At 36.4% G+C, this 18806-nt stretch overlaps 1 protein-coding gene across 1 annotated transcript; it reads right to left on the reverse strand.

The window, feature by feature from the left end:
* Positions 1–7142: 7142 nt before the first annotated feature.
* LOC140231811 (protein SPEC3-like) lies at positions 7143–13479 on the reverse strand. The gene is made up of 3 exons (XM_072311967.1): positions 13302–13479; positions 9279–9461; positions 7143–7279 (listed from the first exon to the last, which is right to left on the reverse strand). Exons 1-3 carry the CDS (start codon positions 13477–13479, stop codon positions 7143–7145), a joined length of 498 nt encoding a protein of 165 aa, XP_072168068.1.
* Between the last annotated feature and the right edge of the window lie 5327 nt (positions 13480–18806).

Below are 18806 nucleotides of genomic sequence, written 5' to 3' on the forward strand. Positions count from 1 at the left end.
GCCAATACAAGTCATTTCTGATATGGAAGCCACTCTGATTCTGCCTGTGGCGGCCGTGGCGGCCATTCTTCAAAATGGCCGCTATGTGATATAGCAGTGCTGTGTATTTTGCAAACTATAAGTCCGATTGTCATGATTCTTGTACCAAAGTATAGGTTTTGAGGGTCAAGGATTCCAATAAATTATTTTTTTAGAGGATAAAACCATGGCAACCTACTTACTAGCGGCCATTTTGAAAAAAAAAAAACATGGCTGCCGCTCTACATTCTATTCATATATCTTTAAAACCAATGGATGCATCTTCATGATTCTGGTGCAAAAATATGTTTTTGAGGTTCAATTATTTAAATGGACACATCTTCTCGTGTATACAACCATCACATCCTATGTTTTGGCTGCCATTTTAAAACATGGCCACCGCAATATGTACTATACTGTACATCTCTGAAACTAATTGGGGTCTATGATTTTAAACAAGCATTTGTTGATGAATAGAAATAACACATTTCGTTTTCATGTCCATTTTGATAAATATGACTGCCGCACTACATAGAGTATGCACACACACACACACACACACGCACACACACACACATTATATACAGTGTGGCCTAGAATTAACGGAAACGCGAGTTTTCGCAAATATTTGCACATTTACATTACTTTGATACCAAAATGAATGACATAGAGTTATAGAGAATTTATCAAGAAGAAGAATGACACCAAAATCATCCGATTTGGTTGAGTAGTTTTCATTCTACAGATGTTTTTGTAAAGATGGGTCGAGCGTAAATTTCTTAGCTCAATTCAACAAGTTTCAGCATCGAACAAAAGCCACTGCCTTTGGAGACTAACTAAGAATTGAGGCCGCAGATCACAATGTGGAATGCTTAAATAGGATTATTGTCGAAAATTGACCTTCAATTGTTGAGTAGTCTCCGTTGCTGAGCTTTGATAAAATAAAGTAAGAAATTAATGATCAACAAAAACATGTCCAGAAAGAAAATTATTGCAGTCTTATAAGACCTACTGATTTCTAAAGTTTGTTTTCAGTTCTTGTACATTATTTCATAGTATGACCTTGTCAAAAATGTTACACAAAATTATAAGGAATCATATGAAGGAATCGAATGAGCTCTGACAATCCAAAACAATTATTGTTCCTGATCATCCATTGATGAGCGGAGATGAACGTGAATGCATATATAGATGCAGGTACGCAGTAAATAAGATCGATTTACTGAATATTGTATTCTGCAGTTTTATCTTCCAATAATTATGAACCAAAAAATGTGTATTTCTTTGAGGTTTTCCTTCAATTCATAAATTAGCATAATTTTTCTTGTAGTTTATATTTTGGATGGGCGCTGTTACGTTATAAAATTGTGTTGAAATGCCCACTGTCCATTTACCTGTAGAAGTTGCTTTTGAATTATGAAACCTTAATCCTTATTCCACATGAGAATGGCAAATGCATCAAATATATATTTGTATAATTTCTTTGGGGTTAGGGTAGGGTGAAATTCAGTTCAAGAGGCTAAAATCATTGATAAAAATTAATGCATAGATCAACCATAACAAGTAATGTATTCAGAGTAGAACTACACACAGAAACAGATAATTTGATTTTTTCCTTGTTCTTGTTCTTTACAAATTATTGTACAATGTACATCAAAAGGTAAAATTCACAACCACAAATCCATTTAAAGAAATTGTTTGTCACATTTCAGAAAAAATGTACACATTCAGTTTTTTTTTTTTTGCTTTACCTCTGTTAAGCACATTTACATAAAATGTTATCTTTTTAAGTAACTGGTAATTGGGTTTATTTGTAGGATAACATGGCTTCAAAAGTAAAGCTCATTTCAACCGAGAAACCAGCTCCCAGGAAAGAAACAGATTGGACCAAGTGCATCATAATTGATTATGTCAAGATGATGACACAAAAAAAAAACCTATCATGTCCAGCTTTTTCTAAAAGAAATGATGTTGGTATAAGATACAAAACTTTGGCAGAAGATCTGATTTCTTTTCATGAGGCCGATTCTTTACCCACTACGCTGCAAATGACAATTAGATGTAAACCTATAAAGATGCATTGTATAATACCTATTATATATACTTTATCGTTTGATGTATAAGATTCAGTGTAGTTGTAAGTATAAGAACAGCCTGGTCAATCATGGATTTGGACATGCATATAGTGTGTTTACATTTGATGTAAGTGACCCAAGAAGTTTTAGAAGTTTTCTCACATTTAGTGTCATGTTTCCAAAGAAAACAGATGTACTATATTGGTTGGAAACTATGATTTTAATTCCATGGTCCAGGGACCAGAGAAAGCGAGAGTCTATAGGCCTATTTCTAGAAAATGTATAATCTTGATTAATATGTACTTCAGACATGAAATTGTGAAGATCATGTTTTTCACATACACTGTACACACAGAAATCCTATAAAGGAAGTTGAGCATATTTTCCAAAATGCTTACAAAGTTAACTATGCCCAGATGTTCCACGTTAGAATACTAAAAATGAGTGAACAAGTAATTGTTGACCCCTAAAACAAACGTTTACACCAGAATCAATCCACAATGGGCATCCCGCTTTCATAACACTCGTACGCTATATAACTGAGGGAGGCCATATTTATTAAATGGCCGCCAAAACAAAGGATGTGATGAACCTATTCACTTTGCTGAAACATCATTATATTTCATTTTTCATTTCATTTCATTTCATTTATTTCATTCCTTCCTTCTTTTTCGTCAAACATAACACGAAATGTGTCAGAAGATATAACATAGGCATGCATTCGACTTTACATGGTAGATAATGGTTAACAAATACGAAATTATACATGCATACCGCAAAATACAAAGTTATGTTTGGAGGGAAAAAAAGAAAGAACTGAGAGGTTCACTGAAAAGCTGCTTGTAAATTGTGAACCACTCAAAGGATTCTTGTGAATACATTAAACTTTTTTTTTTAAACAAAGACAGGAGAGAACAAGACAGTAGAAACACAACGACATTACATGACTTTACGTAGGGTATATTGAAAACCTTCACCCCAAAACTATACTTTTACACTTGAATCGTGATTATATACCTTTTGAGTTCGAAGATATACACTATTCATTATCTGTTGTAAGGCAGCCATATTTATTAAAATGGCCGCCAAAACGTAGGATGAAACGATTCATATTCACTTACAGTTGAATTTATTGGAATCCTTGACCCCAAAACATATAAGTTGGTACCAGAGTCATGACCCTTTGTCCATACGTTTTAAGGATATGTTATATCTAGCATGGTGGCCATATTTTTTTCAAAATGGCCGCCAATAAGTAGGTTGCCATGGTTTTATCCTCTCAAAAATTATTTTATTGGAATCCTTGACCCTCAAAACCTATGCTTTGGTACAAGAATCACGACAATCGGACTTACAGTTTCCAAAATACATAGCATTGCTATATCACATGGCGGCCATTTTGAAAAATGGCCGCCACGGCCGCCAAAGGGAGAATCAGAGTGGATTCGATATCAGAAATGACTTGTATTGGCATCATGTATAATGTGTACCAAGTATGGTGCTTTTACCATTAAGTGCATGATTTTTTTCTATATCCGCTGGACCAAGGGGCCTAAGTGAAAATGCTTAATATTGTTTTGTAATGACTTCTTGCTTGTTAGCCCCATATATCCATTTCAATATTACATTTGGCCCTCGACACTGTAGATCACAGAATTCTTGTCAATACTCGTACAAGTTTGGGTATCCGGGGACAGGCTCTCGAATGGTTTTAATCATACCTATCACACCATTCACAGTCTGTTCTTTTGAATGGTGTCGCACCGTCCTCAAAGCCATTAGGCTGTGGTGTACCTCAAGGCTCTGTTGGCGGACCCACCCTTTTTTCTATCTATTTGATCGGTCTGCGGAAAATATTTCAAAGTCATTCTGTTCGGTATCATCTATCAGATGACATACAAGTTAGTTTTTGTACCTTTTCCACCGCATCAAATCCAAGCATCTCATGCACTGCGCTGTCTAGAAAATTGCATCATTGATATTGATGCTTGGATGAGGTCTAACTCATTGCTTCTAAACCACAGCAAGTGTGAATTGTTTATTCTTTTTGGTTCTAAATCTCACTTGAATAAGTTGGATATTAATTCCATTTCCGCTGTAGGTAACAATATCCCTCTGTCAAAGTCATGTCGCAATCTGGGTGTCATGTTCGACTCTCACATGGCTATGTCTGATCAAATCACCAACATTTCTAAATCAGTCCACTATCAATTGCGCAATATTGGTTTTATTTGATTATTTATTGTATTTGACTCGCTCTGCAACGGAAAAACTTGTTCATTCACTTATTTCTTCACGCCTTGATTTCGGTAATGGTCTGTTTTTCAATCTACCAAACTCACAAACTGCACAGTTACAAAAGTTACAAAACGCAGTCATAAATCAACCCCTGTCCTAGAGAGTCTTCATTGGTTACCTGTACAGGAGCGTATTAGGTTTAAGATACTTCTTCTGGTTTATCATGTTATTGAGGGAACAGCTCCTGATTACAATGTTTGCTTGTTTCATCAATTCCAACCTACACGAACTCTTCGATCCTCAACTTCTGGTCTCTTACATATTCCGCTTTCTAGGCAATCTTGTGGGGAACGAGCTTTCGCTCACGCTGAACCAACACTTTGGGATTCACTTCCTCGTAAGCTGAAAGACTCAAGCTCCATAACATCTTTTAGGAGTAATTTAAAATCCTATTTGTTAAGTAGTGCATTTTGAAGACAGACTTTCATGTCTTCTTTTTCATCTTCTTTCATTACGATGTATGTACTTGTATTTTCAGTCTTTTTGCTTTGATGTAAAGCGCCTTGAGCATTTAATCAGAGTGGAGAATGGCGCTATAGAAATGATGTATTATTATTTATGCTTCACCGAAACTGCTTCATTCGCGTGTCTAAGAATTTTTAATTTAGATAATGTTCAAATAATTCGTAAAAATTGTAAACGTGGGAAATACCATAATCGATGCCAAGTATACAAGATTCAAAAGAAATCAATATCGCCGATTTGACACACTTAAGTTACACTGAAGACGCATTTATTGGCATTATACAGGACGGTGACTAAGATGCGCTTGTGGGAAAAATTAACAGACCCCAAGCAATGATATTGATAATTTTGTAGGTTTTCTAGATCGAGATATCAGTCTCAGATCTCAATAAGAGAGATTTATTCACTTGGAGCTTACAACACTGACATAATTAACATTGAAAATAATCATGCTATATATATATCTATATCAAAATATAAAATCTTTATCAGTATCATTCCCTTATTTATTTAAAACACATATACGTAACTTAGTACGGTTACCAGCATTCTACCTAAATCTCGAACACAATGTGAACATTTTCTCCAATGTCACACACACACACACACAAAAACAAACAATGGCATTCTTTGTTACGATACATCGAACCACTTGCCCTTTGTTTCGTGGTGTTCTCAGCCTAATCTTCAAAATACAATAATGTAGTCTGAATTCCAAAAATAGCAAGTAAAAAGATGAAGGAAGTTATCAATGATACATGACGAAACATAGGTTCATTAAATCATGAATAATATTGTCACAGGAAGACTGGTGGGAGAGTATTCTTATTGAAATCAACGTCGACGAGGCACGCAATATGTTCATATAAAAACTAAATTTCTATTACAACAATGCTACATACCCCTTGTAAATACGAATTGCTCACAGAAGAAAACAACTATATGGACCAACGAAGACATATAGTTATTAATATGCAACAAGCTTCATAAAAGGCCTCTTCAAATACACCATGATATACAGCTGAACAGATATAAAAACGCAGAAATATGATTACATCCCCGAAGTTTGCTCTATATATCAGTAGGGAAGAACTGATGGTTTAATGAAAATGAATTAACATCAAGGAAAGAAACAAGAACAATGTCCAGAAATGTTTTAGCTCATTTGCACACAAACGACCGGTAAATGATTCGACCACCATTATCAAACACATAATTGAATTGACGCACAATATACAAACACAGGGCGCATACTAGTACCGAATGAGATGAATATGAATTTTCTTTATAAATTTTCGATTGCTTATGAGAGGCTATACCACCTACAGTCAAGCTTTGCTTTATGATAAAGGTCTCCTGCGTATGTGTTTTTTTCCTATCTGTTCTAGAAGATGAAATGACTTTGTCATAAATACTGTTATAAAAGCACGCAAGAATATTCGTTCGAAAAGCTACGATTCATACAAGTACAGATAATTATTGTTTTATAACTATCTTTTATTCAGAAAGTATGTTTTATTATTTTATTGCTATAGTTTAGTCGAGATTTCTGGATAAAATTTACAGAAATAAAAGCAAGCAAACAAGCATTTTGTTGGGTATAAGGCTAGAAAGACTATGGCTTTGAAAGAAGGACACTACACGTTGTGGCAGTTATCGCAAGGCTTGTTGCGGCATTTTGACAAAATTTTTATTCATAATTCAATATCAATTTCAAGGGGCATTCAAGTTACAAAACGTCCCAACATATCTGGGGATTTCCCTAACTCACTTCCTCTTTTGGTCATCTCTCTCTCTCTTTCTGTGTCTCTAAGACTCCTTTCTACATCAATAGAAAAGTTAATTATGGACAGAAATTTACAACTCTATGGTTTTGTTTGTTATAAGGAAGAGATGAAACACGTACCGTCATACTGAAAAATTGCCACTATACTTTGCATCCCGGATCTCGTACAGTCTGTAGTTACTCTGTATCAAGTGTTCTACCATGTAAGTCTCAAAAAAGACTAAATCTGTTCATCACTTCATCTTAGTGTTATACACTTTCTTTTAATGATATACAGTGATGGAATATTTCCTCTTTGAGGTTTCTGGGCCTTTTCCCCTCCAAATCTTTCATGATAGACATGATGGTACCATTTCCTCATCGAGGAGGCCATCTCGTGTTGATTTTGACATCAAACTGTATTTCACGAATTTAACATCAATCATTTTATTTGTTCTCTTTGTGAAGAATTATTCAGAAGACCCCATTCGGTTGTAGGATTCGATCCATCCATCCCGTGTCTACATCTTCTCAGGTGGTGGTTGGGCGTAGGCTGCTGGTGGTGGTGGTTGGTTGTATGGGGACGCCACTTGTCCAGGAGGGGGACCACCAGATTGGATGACGGTGGTCGTGGTTTGTGGGTGCTTATGATAATCAGCTGCAACAAGGGAAAGATGAATTAACCATTAAAAAAACCCAACTAGATACCACACACACACACACACACACACACACACACGTACGCACACGCACAAATGCACATGTATAAACCAAATCGGATATTATGTACATCTACATACACGACATTCATTACCTCCAAAGAGCTGTATCTATGTACAGATTCCATTCCTACGAACTCCCCACAAACCTGTCAAGCACGTACCACTCTAACTCGGCTATTCATAGTTATCCAACCAGAACATCTACAAACATGCACTTAAAAAAAAAAAACCCTAGAACACCCCCTGCCCATCGATCCATGAGACATGCTTGTCCTGACATCTAGAATTCTGCTTCTCATGAAATACCACTGTGCCACACAAAATATAGTTTTAGAACAAAAGGAATATTGTGCATCCCCTGGCACCCCACCCTTTGCAATGTATGTAGGTCCTGAGCAGGGTTCCCACGTTCCTGTCCTAAGTGAAACATGCTAGTATAATGTATGAAGTGTGAATCACTGTTTTAACAAAATTGAGACTTTTAATTTACAATGATGATGTCATAATCATCAAGTTAGCAAAAGTTGAGTTAAAAAAAAAACAGTAGAACTGGAAGGGCAAAGATATCAAGACATAAAATGGGGCGCGGAGATGATTGTTCGCTATATAAAAATACGAATTCTCGAAAACGAAATTGAAACTTGTTTTTGTGACGTTATCATACCATAAACTGAGTGGTGCGAAAATGAATGGAGATGACAAATATGTCACGACATAGAATTTGAAAGATATCACATCAAAATGATTGTATATATCTTGACCAAAGCTGTAAGCCAAAAATTAAAGTTCTTGATAGCAAATTTGAACCGGAAATGAAATGGCAAGTATGCCTGGAGAATCGCATAAACATGAAATGGAATGAAACAGATATCAAAATCTGGCGGGAAAACCTTAAATGAAATTTCCAAAAAAAATTATGATTGATTGGTAAAAATTTAACAATTTCTCTCATAACATATCTATCAGTCATTCTAATTAAGTCAGAACATCAAGCAGTTTGGTTTTATTAATGTTTGTTAGTTGTTGTTTTTTTTCATTTCATTTTTTTTTGCCTGAACATTTTAACGTTATCCCGGTGTAATTGGATTATTTTAGGACATGCTTTTTCCCAATGAATTTCAGGAATTTATAGCGTTGTATAGGAAACCATGGACTAGACCCCTCAAGAAATCAAAACGACAAGAGGTCAAATTTCTACCAAGATTGGACATGAACAGAAGTAATATATTTTTGAGAATTTGCAAAAATGAGCACACCATTATGGTTAAGTAATGACATGATTTATCGTTCCCTAAACCACTCCCCCTTTTATGTGTCTACTTAGTTTACGGACATCACGTTCTTGATTTCATTCTAACTATTTCAAACAATTATGAAAGCCAATTGGGCGGACGTTTGAGACAGTGGTCCGCCGAGCTTCATCCCTTTATATTGTGACAGAGACTTTGGACAGTGTGTACTATTATGTAATGGGGTTTTCTGTGCCCCAATCAGCACACAGATCACAAAAGGTTAAGCAAAGTTCATCAATGACACCAGCCAACAGGCCAGTTTACAAGCATAAATTATTCAAGGTTTATGCATGCCTTTTTGACAACGGCTCTTCTTGACAACCTCAAAGCTTGCATGATGTTTGCCTAACGTAGCAACAGCTAATGTATTCAAACTGGATTCCGAGTATGACAAGTTTTTTGAGGTATAAGCTAAGAGAATAGCTAGTCATTACACGCCGGGATGGAAGAAATATCCATAAGTTTAAGTATGTTAGTAAACCGGTCTATACTGCGATCAATGGCTGACTCCTCATCCTATACTCTCCATGTATGTTAACCCTTTGTGTGCCATAACCATGCTTATTTCCTGACCATAGGCTTGTGTGTGAAATTTGTGCATATTTGTCTCATTTGCTCATAGAAAGGGTTAACAAATACTAACCGGACAGGGCGATGAAGGCCACTCCCCACATGATGCTCCAGACCCAACCAATGAAGAAAATTAGAACCAAGAACAGCTGGAGTAACCCCACCCAGAAGTTGAGGCACATGGTGCCAACTTTGCCCTCATCAGATTGACCGGGATTGGCGCAGCAAAAGACGCTGAAGCCGGCCACTATGGTACCTGAAAGAAAAAAATGATCAAATTGGCGTTAATGAAAATGGGTGCTGTTCGTCATTTCGAAGGTTTGTCAATCTGAAACAGAACTAACATTCGGTAGTCCAAAAAAGAAATAAGTTTCGGTAGTCCAAAAAATGAAGGTTCGATGATCCGAAAATGAAAAAAAAAGGGCGTACCAATTCAACGAACCTTCGGAATAACGAAATCACATTTCGTTATTCACATTCATTCATATTCACATTCACATTCGAAATCACATTACTAACGACCTCTGGTCATTTCATGTAGAATTCCTAAGCTTTCCCGGTTTGCTGTTCTTTTATAATTTGTTTTATTATTTCGAAGCAAACGTCTCTCTTCTCAAGAAAATTACTTCAGTCCCATTCTACCCTTTTTATGTGTAAAGTTTTCTGCATGGAATATAGCGCGCTACTACGTTGGGATGTTTGTTAGTTAACGGAGGTGTCACCTCCCTATATAGTTAGTTCAGAGGTCCGTTATTGCGAATAAGGTTCTCTATTCAGAAGGTGTGTTAATCCGAAAATTTAATGAAGTTCGTTATTCCGAAGGTTCGATAATGTGAAAATAAAGTATGGCGGTTGGAACATTCGGAATAACGAACCTTTGAAATAACGAAATGCGTGATCATTTCACTGTACGAAATGTTTTAGTTGCACAGTGTTGTTCGTTTGTCTTTTTTTTTGTTTGCATTTCATATTACCTATCACAGTCGTATGTATGAATAATTGTGAAAAAGGTCGAGTACAAAGAATAGATCTCTTGAAGCACATTTCGTTTCGTATTTCTCAATTCTTCATGGAAAACTGGACAGCTTCGATCTCGCTGTATTGAATCTGAACTGTGTGAAAGTTGGACTGCTTCGTGAAAACCCAAGCCAGTGATAGTTTACTAAATTCATTATCTGCAATGATTGAGCCAACTTCTGGGCCTCATAGAAATAATAATAAGCAATTCTTGCATGCTTGAAGGACAAATATTATAAATGGTAACGATAAGAATCCTGTTTCGTGATTGGCTGTTGCTACGGGAAGTTGGCATTCCGTCAAGATTGTTATCCTAGACATCTTTTCTGATTTCTAGGCCTTGGTTCTCAACCGGTAAAAAGCGTGTTGCTATTAATAGCAATTACTCCGTTTGTAGATGTATTGGACAATACTGGTGTGGCGGCTTGTAAACGACTCCCTTTTCATCACATAAAAATCGTGCAAAGTCCATGTTTACCCCTTCACTCTCGTATACGACATTTTGATGGTTCAAACAAAGCTCTCCTGATACTAAAGTTAACCAAAAATGAAACCACATCGATATATGACCTTTGCCGTACGAGCATAAAATCCCCCATTATAGTACGATCGATGTGTGGATGATTTTCCACACATGAGCTATCATTAGTGTAGAGATTATGATGTAGACAAAATTATATGAGCTTGCCTGTCGGATATATCGAAAAAGCTAAATTTTCTATTTTTAATATGTATGATTTCAATCTGTGTTCACCTGATATGAGTAAGTATATAAAGACATGCTATTGGAATACACTACGTCGTAATATCACCGAAAATGCTGAATGCAGACAAGAAACAATTAAGATAAGGAACATTCTCGTGAAAATGTTTGCTGCACGTTTTGAATCTTTACTTTCGAACGTATTTCAGTAGGTCTATCAATTACGAAAAATTACGAAAATGCTTTTCCCCCAATTTAGTTATTCATTCACTTGGCCGAGTATTTCCCATTCGCAAAGATATTAATACGGAAAAAAAAAAGATATCGAAATATTGAAAGAATAAGATGTTGTTTCCTTTCATATTTCTGGGGTCAAAGAAGCACATTGCTTATTGATGGCCGTCTCATCTACTTGTACCCCTCGGTAAATATTAACACGTATATATTATTTCTTTTATCCACCCGCATGTCTATATTAAGTTATGATTAAGATTAGATTTCTCTGATTTTGTCACTTTCATTATTAATTTGGTGTTGATCTATTACATATTGTGTAGTTTCACAAGACGAGTTTCCAAATGATGTGAGCTGAAACTGAAGCTAAAATTTCTATTAAAATGAACAATTCAGACAATAATTCCGTTTTGATTCATTACGATTGTGTGTACAGGTTCAGGTACAAGATAAAATTATATATATATATATATATATATATATATATATATATATATATAGCGTGTCCAAGAAAAAAACAAAACCGAGATTCATTGCAATTCTTTGCGATCATAATCACATATTTGCTTTATGAGATGTACATGGATTGAAAGATATGATGCACAACTCACTGTTCAAAATTCGTGCATGACTGAATTAGAACAATAGACAATGGGGCTACTAAATTTTCATTTACACGAGAAAATGTCAAGTTTGAATGAGTTTTTCAGACTTTTTCAGCAATCTTTTGAGAAAAAAAAATAAAATCATAGCCTTAATATCCATTCCTGCTCGAGAAAACTTAATTTTTAAAATATGCTTCCATTTTACCCAGATAGATAGATAGTAAATAAGGAGCCAGTTAGCTTTCCCGACATGCCCAACTTGGCAGATAACAATGGCCTTCATGCTTCAATGAATCCTATTTACACAAACATGAAGGGGGTGGGGGTAAAAGAGATTGGTACTGACGGTTCAGTTGTGAATAGGGTCGTAAATAGCACATGATCATGAGCTTGCCTGACCATGCAACTACAGAGCAAAGGGTGTTCATCAGCGGAATGTTTGGGAAGGTGGGGTGGGAGAAACGGACAGAAAAAAAAAAACCTTCCGAGCGTCCCCCCCCCCCAAAAAAAAAATGACTTTCTGCCCTGCACTTGCACCTGAAAATGTTAGAAGCGCAAGTTCTGTGATAAATAAAGTGATGTACCCTCTCTTTCTACTTCACCTCCCCCGTCAAAAACTTCAAAATCCTGTCAGTGATGAAGTACTAATCACGCGTGAGGGAAATGTAGCGAGGAATGAAAACAGTGAAATAGGTATAAGGTACAAAATCATCAAAATGTGTATCATTGTTTTAATGCTGGTTTCCCATAGCCATTGGACTGCGTGCAGCCTGAGCATACTCACGATATTAGTCTTCAATAATTTTGGTTACGTCTCATATATTCTAATTAAATGACAACAAAGGGCTTTCCGTCTCATACAACATTCTCCTTAAATGCCCCCACCCCCAACAACATTCACTGTAGCACTGCGGTTGTTTTGTGTGAACTCAATGGTGCAGATGAACCCATTGTCTAATGCTAAGTCGGGAGAGCTGAATGCTTGTTTTTCGACTATCCGTCTAGAATCGGTAGAAATGAAGCATTTTTTCATCCAAATTTTTCTCAAGCATGCGTTATTCATATTTGACGCGTTAGGTCTGATATGAAAGACGGAAATATGAATATTAATTGGCTAATAAACTTTGTTTTTCGAAAACGCAACGTTAAAAGTCTGAAAAAATTCACTTAAAGTCACCATTTGCGCATGCAAATGAAAATTTGGTGGCACCACTGTTCATTGTCATGCATGAACTCAGTCATGCATGAACGATGAACATTAAGTTGTACATCAAATGAAAGAAGAAAAGTCTGTCTTTCCATTGATGTATATCTTATAAAGAAAAAGTATGATTTCGATAGTAAAAAAAGTTGCATGGGAACCCGGTTTCGTTTTTCCTTGGACATGCTGTATATGTATTCTTTGAATATATATGTAAAATCTTTAATGTTTTTGAACGGACATGGATTAGGCCTATAATAATGGCTCCATACATATCCTGTGAATCATCACCATATACATATATTAATGATTTATACCAAAGAGCCTCGTACTCACCTATTCCAGGAAAGAATATGTTAAGAATCAAGCAAACGACGGCCAAAGCAATAGGCATTGCGGGTATCGCTGCTCGACAAGCGTTTGGTTTTTGTTCTGTGACGATCACGGTCTGGGTCGTCGGTTGCCATTGTTGCTGCTGGTCCATCGCCACAGTGTGGGTCTGCGGTTGTGCCATTTTTCTGTCCACGAAAACAATCTTCTCGAAAGAAAGAAAAAAAGATCAAAACGATACCAGCAACGCCGTCTGTGTAAGAGGACTATACTCCAGCGAGCACGAAGGCAAACTAGACGGTATACGGTGGGATTCGTGTATTACCTGACAAGGAACAAGTCACAAAAGTCTTCACTGGAGACAAAAAAAGCAGTCTTCACACTAGCATGATCAGGGTGCGGAGCAGGTATAGGAGAGGTTCCCCTTTTTCAACACCAAAGAGATTGTATCCTGTACTAGAATACGCGCGCGCGCATGGAGGCGGAGCCAAATGAATTTTTTCAAGGATTCTTGTTATCTCCATTTTTACGGATCTGAAAAAGAAAATGGCATTTATAACCACGCAGCCAACACTGAGAGATATCGATTTTTCTCCATTTGGTTTGCACTTCTTGTTCAGTTGCCCTATAGCATGTATAGCTTGAATAATTATTGTTGTATATACTCTTCAGTTTATAGGTGACATCAGCTATTTTAAAATCTAGGTCCTTCTGTTTGCAATTCTTTTCAGCATTCTATATGTGTGTCTATGTATCTGTGTTTCTATGTGACATGTGTGATTGGTAGTCAGTACCAAAAATATATCTTATGAACTATGAATCGTATTTCATTAAAATTTATATCAACTTGAATACTAGATAGGCCTATAGAACAATGTCAATATTTTTTACATTAATATCTGTTGATTCTTGATTTAACAACATAAAGACAATATCTGCATACACGATCAATAGAATGAAAATATTTTATACTAAACGTTAATATCTTGAAGAATACAATACAGACAATGACATGTGTATATGCATATACATGCGGAAAATGTGTCTCATTATCTATGTTTGTAAAATCATAAAAAAGAAACAAGATTGAGTGTATTATTAATTGGAGCAACTGAAATTAGCATTGCACCGTATTCAGTGGTTATATGTATAAAAATTCTTCTGAGATAGAACAACAATCCATAGTGTGTTTAATCGGCAATTATAGGCTTCGCGTTATAAGGATCGTTTTTGTTTCACATAGAGCAAGCTCCTTTTTTTATCAAGACACAGTGAACATGTCAGGAACATATCTCTGTAATGAAATATCGCTGTACATAGACAAATATAACTTTTCTTGTAGCCGTAAATTAGAAGGATTTTTACCAGCCTTGCCCAAGCTCCAAAGCTTTGGCCTATAGGTGCATTACCAGGGGCGCTTCTGGGTTGGGGTTCTGTTATTGACCTCTTACATGCGCGCGCGCCACTGTACGAAACCAAGGCCCCGTTTTTATTTTGTACGCACTGTAAATGGTGAGTGAGTCGGGCCTCTACTAGTATGGTATATCTCTTTGGTCCACACACCCACACCCATACACGCACACACAATACACAATGGGCTTGTCAAGAGGAAATTCTTGCACTTGGCCTAACGGAACAGTATTGGTCCAGACAGTCGTCAGAGTGTTTGCCTGTCGTCTATAGACTCATATGATAGATGGACTGCGATGGCAAACTTATTTTTTATAAAAAAAAAAAAAAAGGAAAAAGGTTTGCTTCAGGCTTTTTGTAAATACCCCTGCTTTGCGACAAGAATGTCGTGCGCATAGTGAATAAAAGAGCTGAAAAAAAAAACCCCTCTAGATTCAATAGAGAAAGAGAAACCAAGAATGAAAGGAGTGTACATACCAGGAAAAGAACGAATGCCATACACGATTTGATGAAAAAGCAGCATGAATAGCGTTGATATATAGATATTGGTCTAATTTCATATAAAAAATCAACATCATAAGCAGGGCTCGACACTAACTTTATTATTCGGTGGCCCGATAGGGCCACCAAAATCATCAATTTCAAATTTTTGGTGGCCCGAGAGAAAAATTTGGTGGCCCCCCCCCCCAAAAAAAAAAAAAACATTGATAAAAGTCCATTTTTTTTTCAATAAGTCGCACACTCACCCACTGCATGCATTTATGCATTTCCGGCGCAAAAAGTTACGAATTTATTGACACACTTTTCAAAAAATGTTGGTTGCCCGAGGTGGGCCACCAAATTTGCCCTTTTCTGAAATTTGGTGGCCCGACTTTCATTTTTGGTGGCCCCGGGCCACCGTTAGTGTCGAGCCCTGTCATAAGGGAGACAGGCTCTAGCCATTACACTGGTAAGTTTCTACATGATCATTTTCTTAATATCTAAACAAGAGAAGGGCATTTAAGGCTGTATCACAGTCATCAAAATATCAAACAATATCTGCGTGCGAAATACCACTATTAAGATTCAGTTTCAGTGAATATGTCCTCTTATACTTTGTTACTTACAGAAAGTCTGATGTATAATGCCATGTGGTTTTTCGCGAACCTTTTATGCAGACATCATTATCTAGTATAGGCCTACTATTATTCAGATGTTATAAAAAGGTACGCTCTTTTAATTATTAAATTTTTAATCAGCCATCCAATTGAACTAGTTTTTAGCTTGATCCGGTTGATGTTAGCTACGTGGAAAGTGGTGTTTTGCGTGATTTAAGAAAATGTTATGTATCACTGTTCAGTGCTTAATTTCATTACTTCGATGCGAAGTAACCTTGCATTTTATACTGAAGAGTAAACTTGATGCATCCCGTTTATTCATAATCATTGTTGTAATGTGATTATAAGTCATATCCATCCGCGTTTTATGTGTAACATCCCATCGAGAGGACGTGAGGGAGTATAAAACGCACAAGACATAAAGACAGACAAGCACACACATACATCCAGGCACGAGCATGCACATAAATATACAGACAGGTAGATAAAATTCATTCACCCTGGTAATTACAATCATTATCAGACATGCTTTTACCCGATTGATGCATACTTTTTTGAATTGTAACAACGTACCCCAATTGCATGTGCTGTCACGACTTACCCCAACAGTGGGGAGGTTGACTGCATGCTTGAAAAAATCTATATCATGATACCAGGTTACCTATTTGTTCCATTGTGATAAAGAAAGTAACTGATGGTTGATGAAAGGGGAAAAAATGAAAACACGATATCATACATATATATATATATATATATATATATATATATATATATATATATATATATATATATATATATACATATATAATTATACATATACGGAATTATTTTAAGAGTTTTTTTTTTTTTAGTAAAAGCAGATTTAATTGAAATTAAGAGGTAACCATAGAGATGTTGTATGCAATGTCAAAGCTTTTTTTATGTCACAAAGAACTGAATAATAACGTTTGGAGAGCAGCAACTGTTCTCACGCAGTTTATTTTTGTTATAGTATAGATACATTCATTGTCCTTTTCCATTTAGATGCATCACATTATGATTCATTTTTGTTTCTGATTTGGTTTTGTATGGAGACACAAAGAGCTGTCAGATACCAAATTTTAAAAGTATGAAGGGCCTGTGTGTAATTACTCTTGGTTATCAAAGATAACTATTGGAGACGAGTAAAATCATCCTCGTAAAAATATGACGAGTAAACATGAAAATCAGAACTGCGATACATCATCGCGTTTATTGCTATACCTCATTGATATATTTGATGCCGAGTTATGATTCACAGAGGTGATCACAGATATACCTCTGCCCCAATAAAGTTAAAGCTAAACAATGTCACGCAGTCAAACGCACACAAGTATAACGTATATGTATTAAACGTCAAACACCCACACATACACACACACACCCACACATTATGCGACATCCCAAGCTGATTTGCTTACATACTGAATACTGTCAGCTCTTATTGATAATCTGTTTGTTAAATGAGGTATATGTTATGTGCGTTAGGTTTATGACGCTATGATTATCTGCGTTTTTCCATTCAAGAAACGTAGCACTGAAAAAAAAATCTGAAAGAAAGTCTGTTGGCTACACAAACAGTCACACCACTATTGCAAAAACATTTTCGATCCATTCCATGCTGTATGCACACACACACACTGTCATTAAAAGAAGACTTACAATTCAGCTTCACTCGCGCGTAACAAACAGCTTGAATGCATTTCAAACTCACACACAAACATGAAACTCCATCCAAATTAAACATTGCAAGGACACGATGACTCGCATACTGCATCTCCACTAGTAGACATGTCAAAATGATGAAAGATAGGTATCGTCTGATTTACATAAAAGATAATACACAATAGTGTACATTTATTTTCATGACAAACTTCAATAAAAATGAAAGACAACAGGGCCGTGGGATTCCGGCAGTAATAGAATCAGCCACACAAGGTGGTACACACGTTCGGGACACAACGCCGGCCGCTTGTATTCTATACCCGTTCTTCACAGCCTGACCACCTATTATCGTCCGTTCCTACGCCTAAAGTAAAAATTAATTTTAAAACCATTTCAGTATTCCCTGTGCAAGGTAGTGCCATTTGATAGAGTGGACGGAATTTTGATCGGGAGAGACTAAAATGGTATTGTTTATACAGCATGTAATGGTATTTGTATTTGGTACACAATAGATTCTAATGGCAATGAAGGCAATTACCACTCAATAAGACGTTATGAAAAGTCTCTTCGGGAAGTTTTCTAAAAGGAAAAATAAAAATGATTTCTGATAGCGGGAATAGCTTTATTCAGAGTTGGCCTACAGCATAGAAGTGATACTGAACTTAAAATATTTACAATGTTATATATACACAGTCCTACAAAGCCTTGTTCTAATCCTTTACTGTCACGAAAGTAACGGCATTGACAGAAAGACATACATAAAAATATCGCTAGCTTCGGCTGTTAAACTGCTTGAGAAATAGAGCTCATCTTATATTACATTCTGCGGTCCAAGCAGTAGCTCGAATCAGCACACAGGGAAAATGATGTTGCACTCCCAGTGGATGGAACCAATAACTACATTGCATAAGTCTGAGTAATAGTACGTCATGGGAATAGAAACACGCACTGTCGGTCTGCTTAATGTGAGAAATTGGTATTTTCTTTTGCAGTGAGCATTGCAAGATAACGAAACTCATACATGTTGCAATCTGTAAATTACATATTTTTTTTTTTTTTGCAGAATCTTATCAGAAATCACATGTATGAACTCATCATTCTGAAATCTTCACTCAGCCTTCGAATCAGAAATGCAAATAACATGCAACACACACACATGAACTATTCTTCGCAGTATGAAAATAATGTATGATGTGAGAGGGTGATAGCGACAGGACGGTGTCCGCACGACGCTGGTTCAAAGGTCGTGGCAAGGGTGCTCTTCCAGGAGTGGTAAACATCGATGGCATTGTTAAACATAACCCGCTCTCTCGTGTTGCTC

The sequence above is a fragment of the Diadema setosum genome, chromosome 1 (assembly GCF_964275005.1).
Source record: "Diadema setosum chromosome 1, eeDiaSeto1, whole genome shotgun sequence".
NCBI classification, from domain to species: Eukaryota; Metazoa; Echinodermata; class Echinoidea; order Diadematoida; family Diadematidae; genus Diadema; species Diadema setosum.

Bases quoted from the DNA above. Each gene is read 5' to 3' on its own strand.
- LOC140231811 (XM_072311967.1), bottom strand. From the start codon at position 13,479: ATGGCACAACCGCAGACCCACACTGTGGCGATGGACCAGCAGCAACAA. The intron at 9,462-13,301 runs GTGAGTACGAGG...TTTTTCTTTCAG, and splicing joins CATATTCTTTCCTGGAATAG to GTACCATAGTGGCCGGCTTC. The intron at 7,280-9,278 runs GTTAGTATTTGT...CCCTTGTTGCAG, and splicing joins GGCCTTCATCGCCCTGTCCG to CTGATTATCATAAGCACCCA.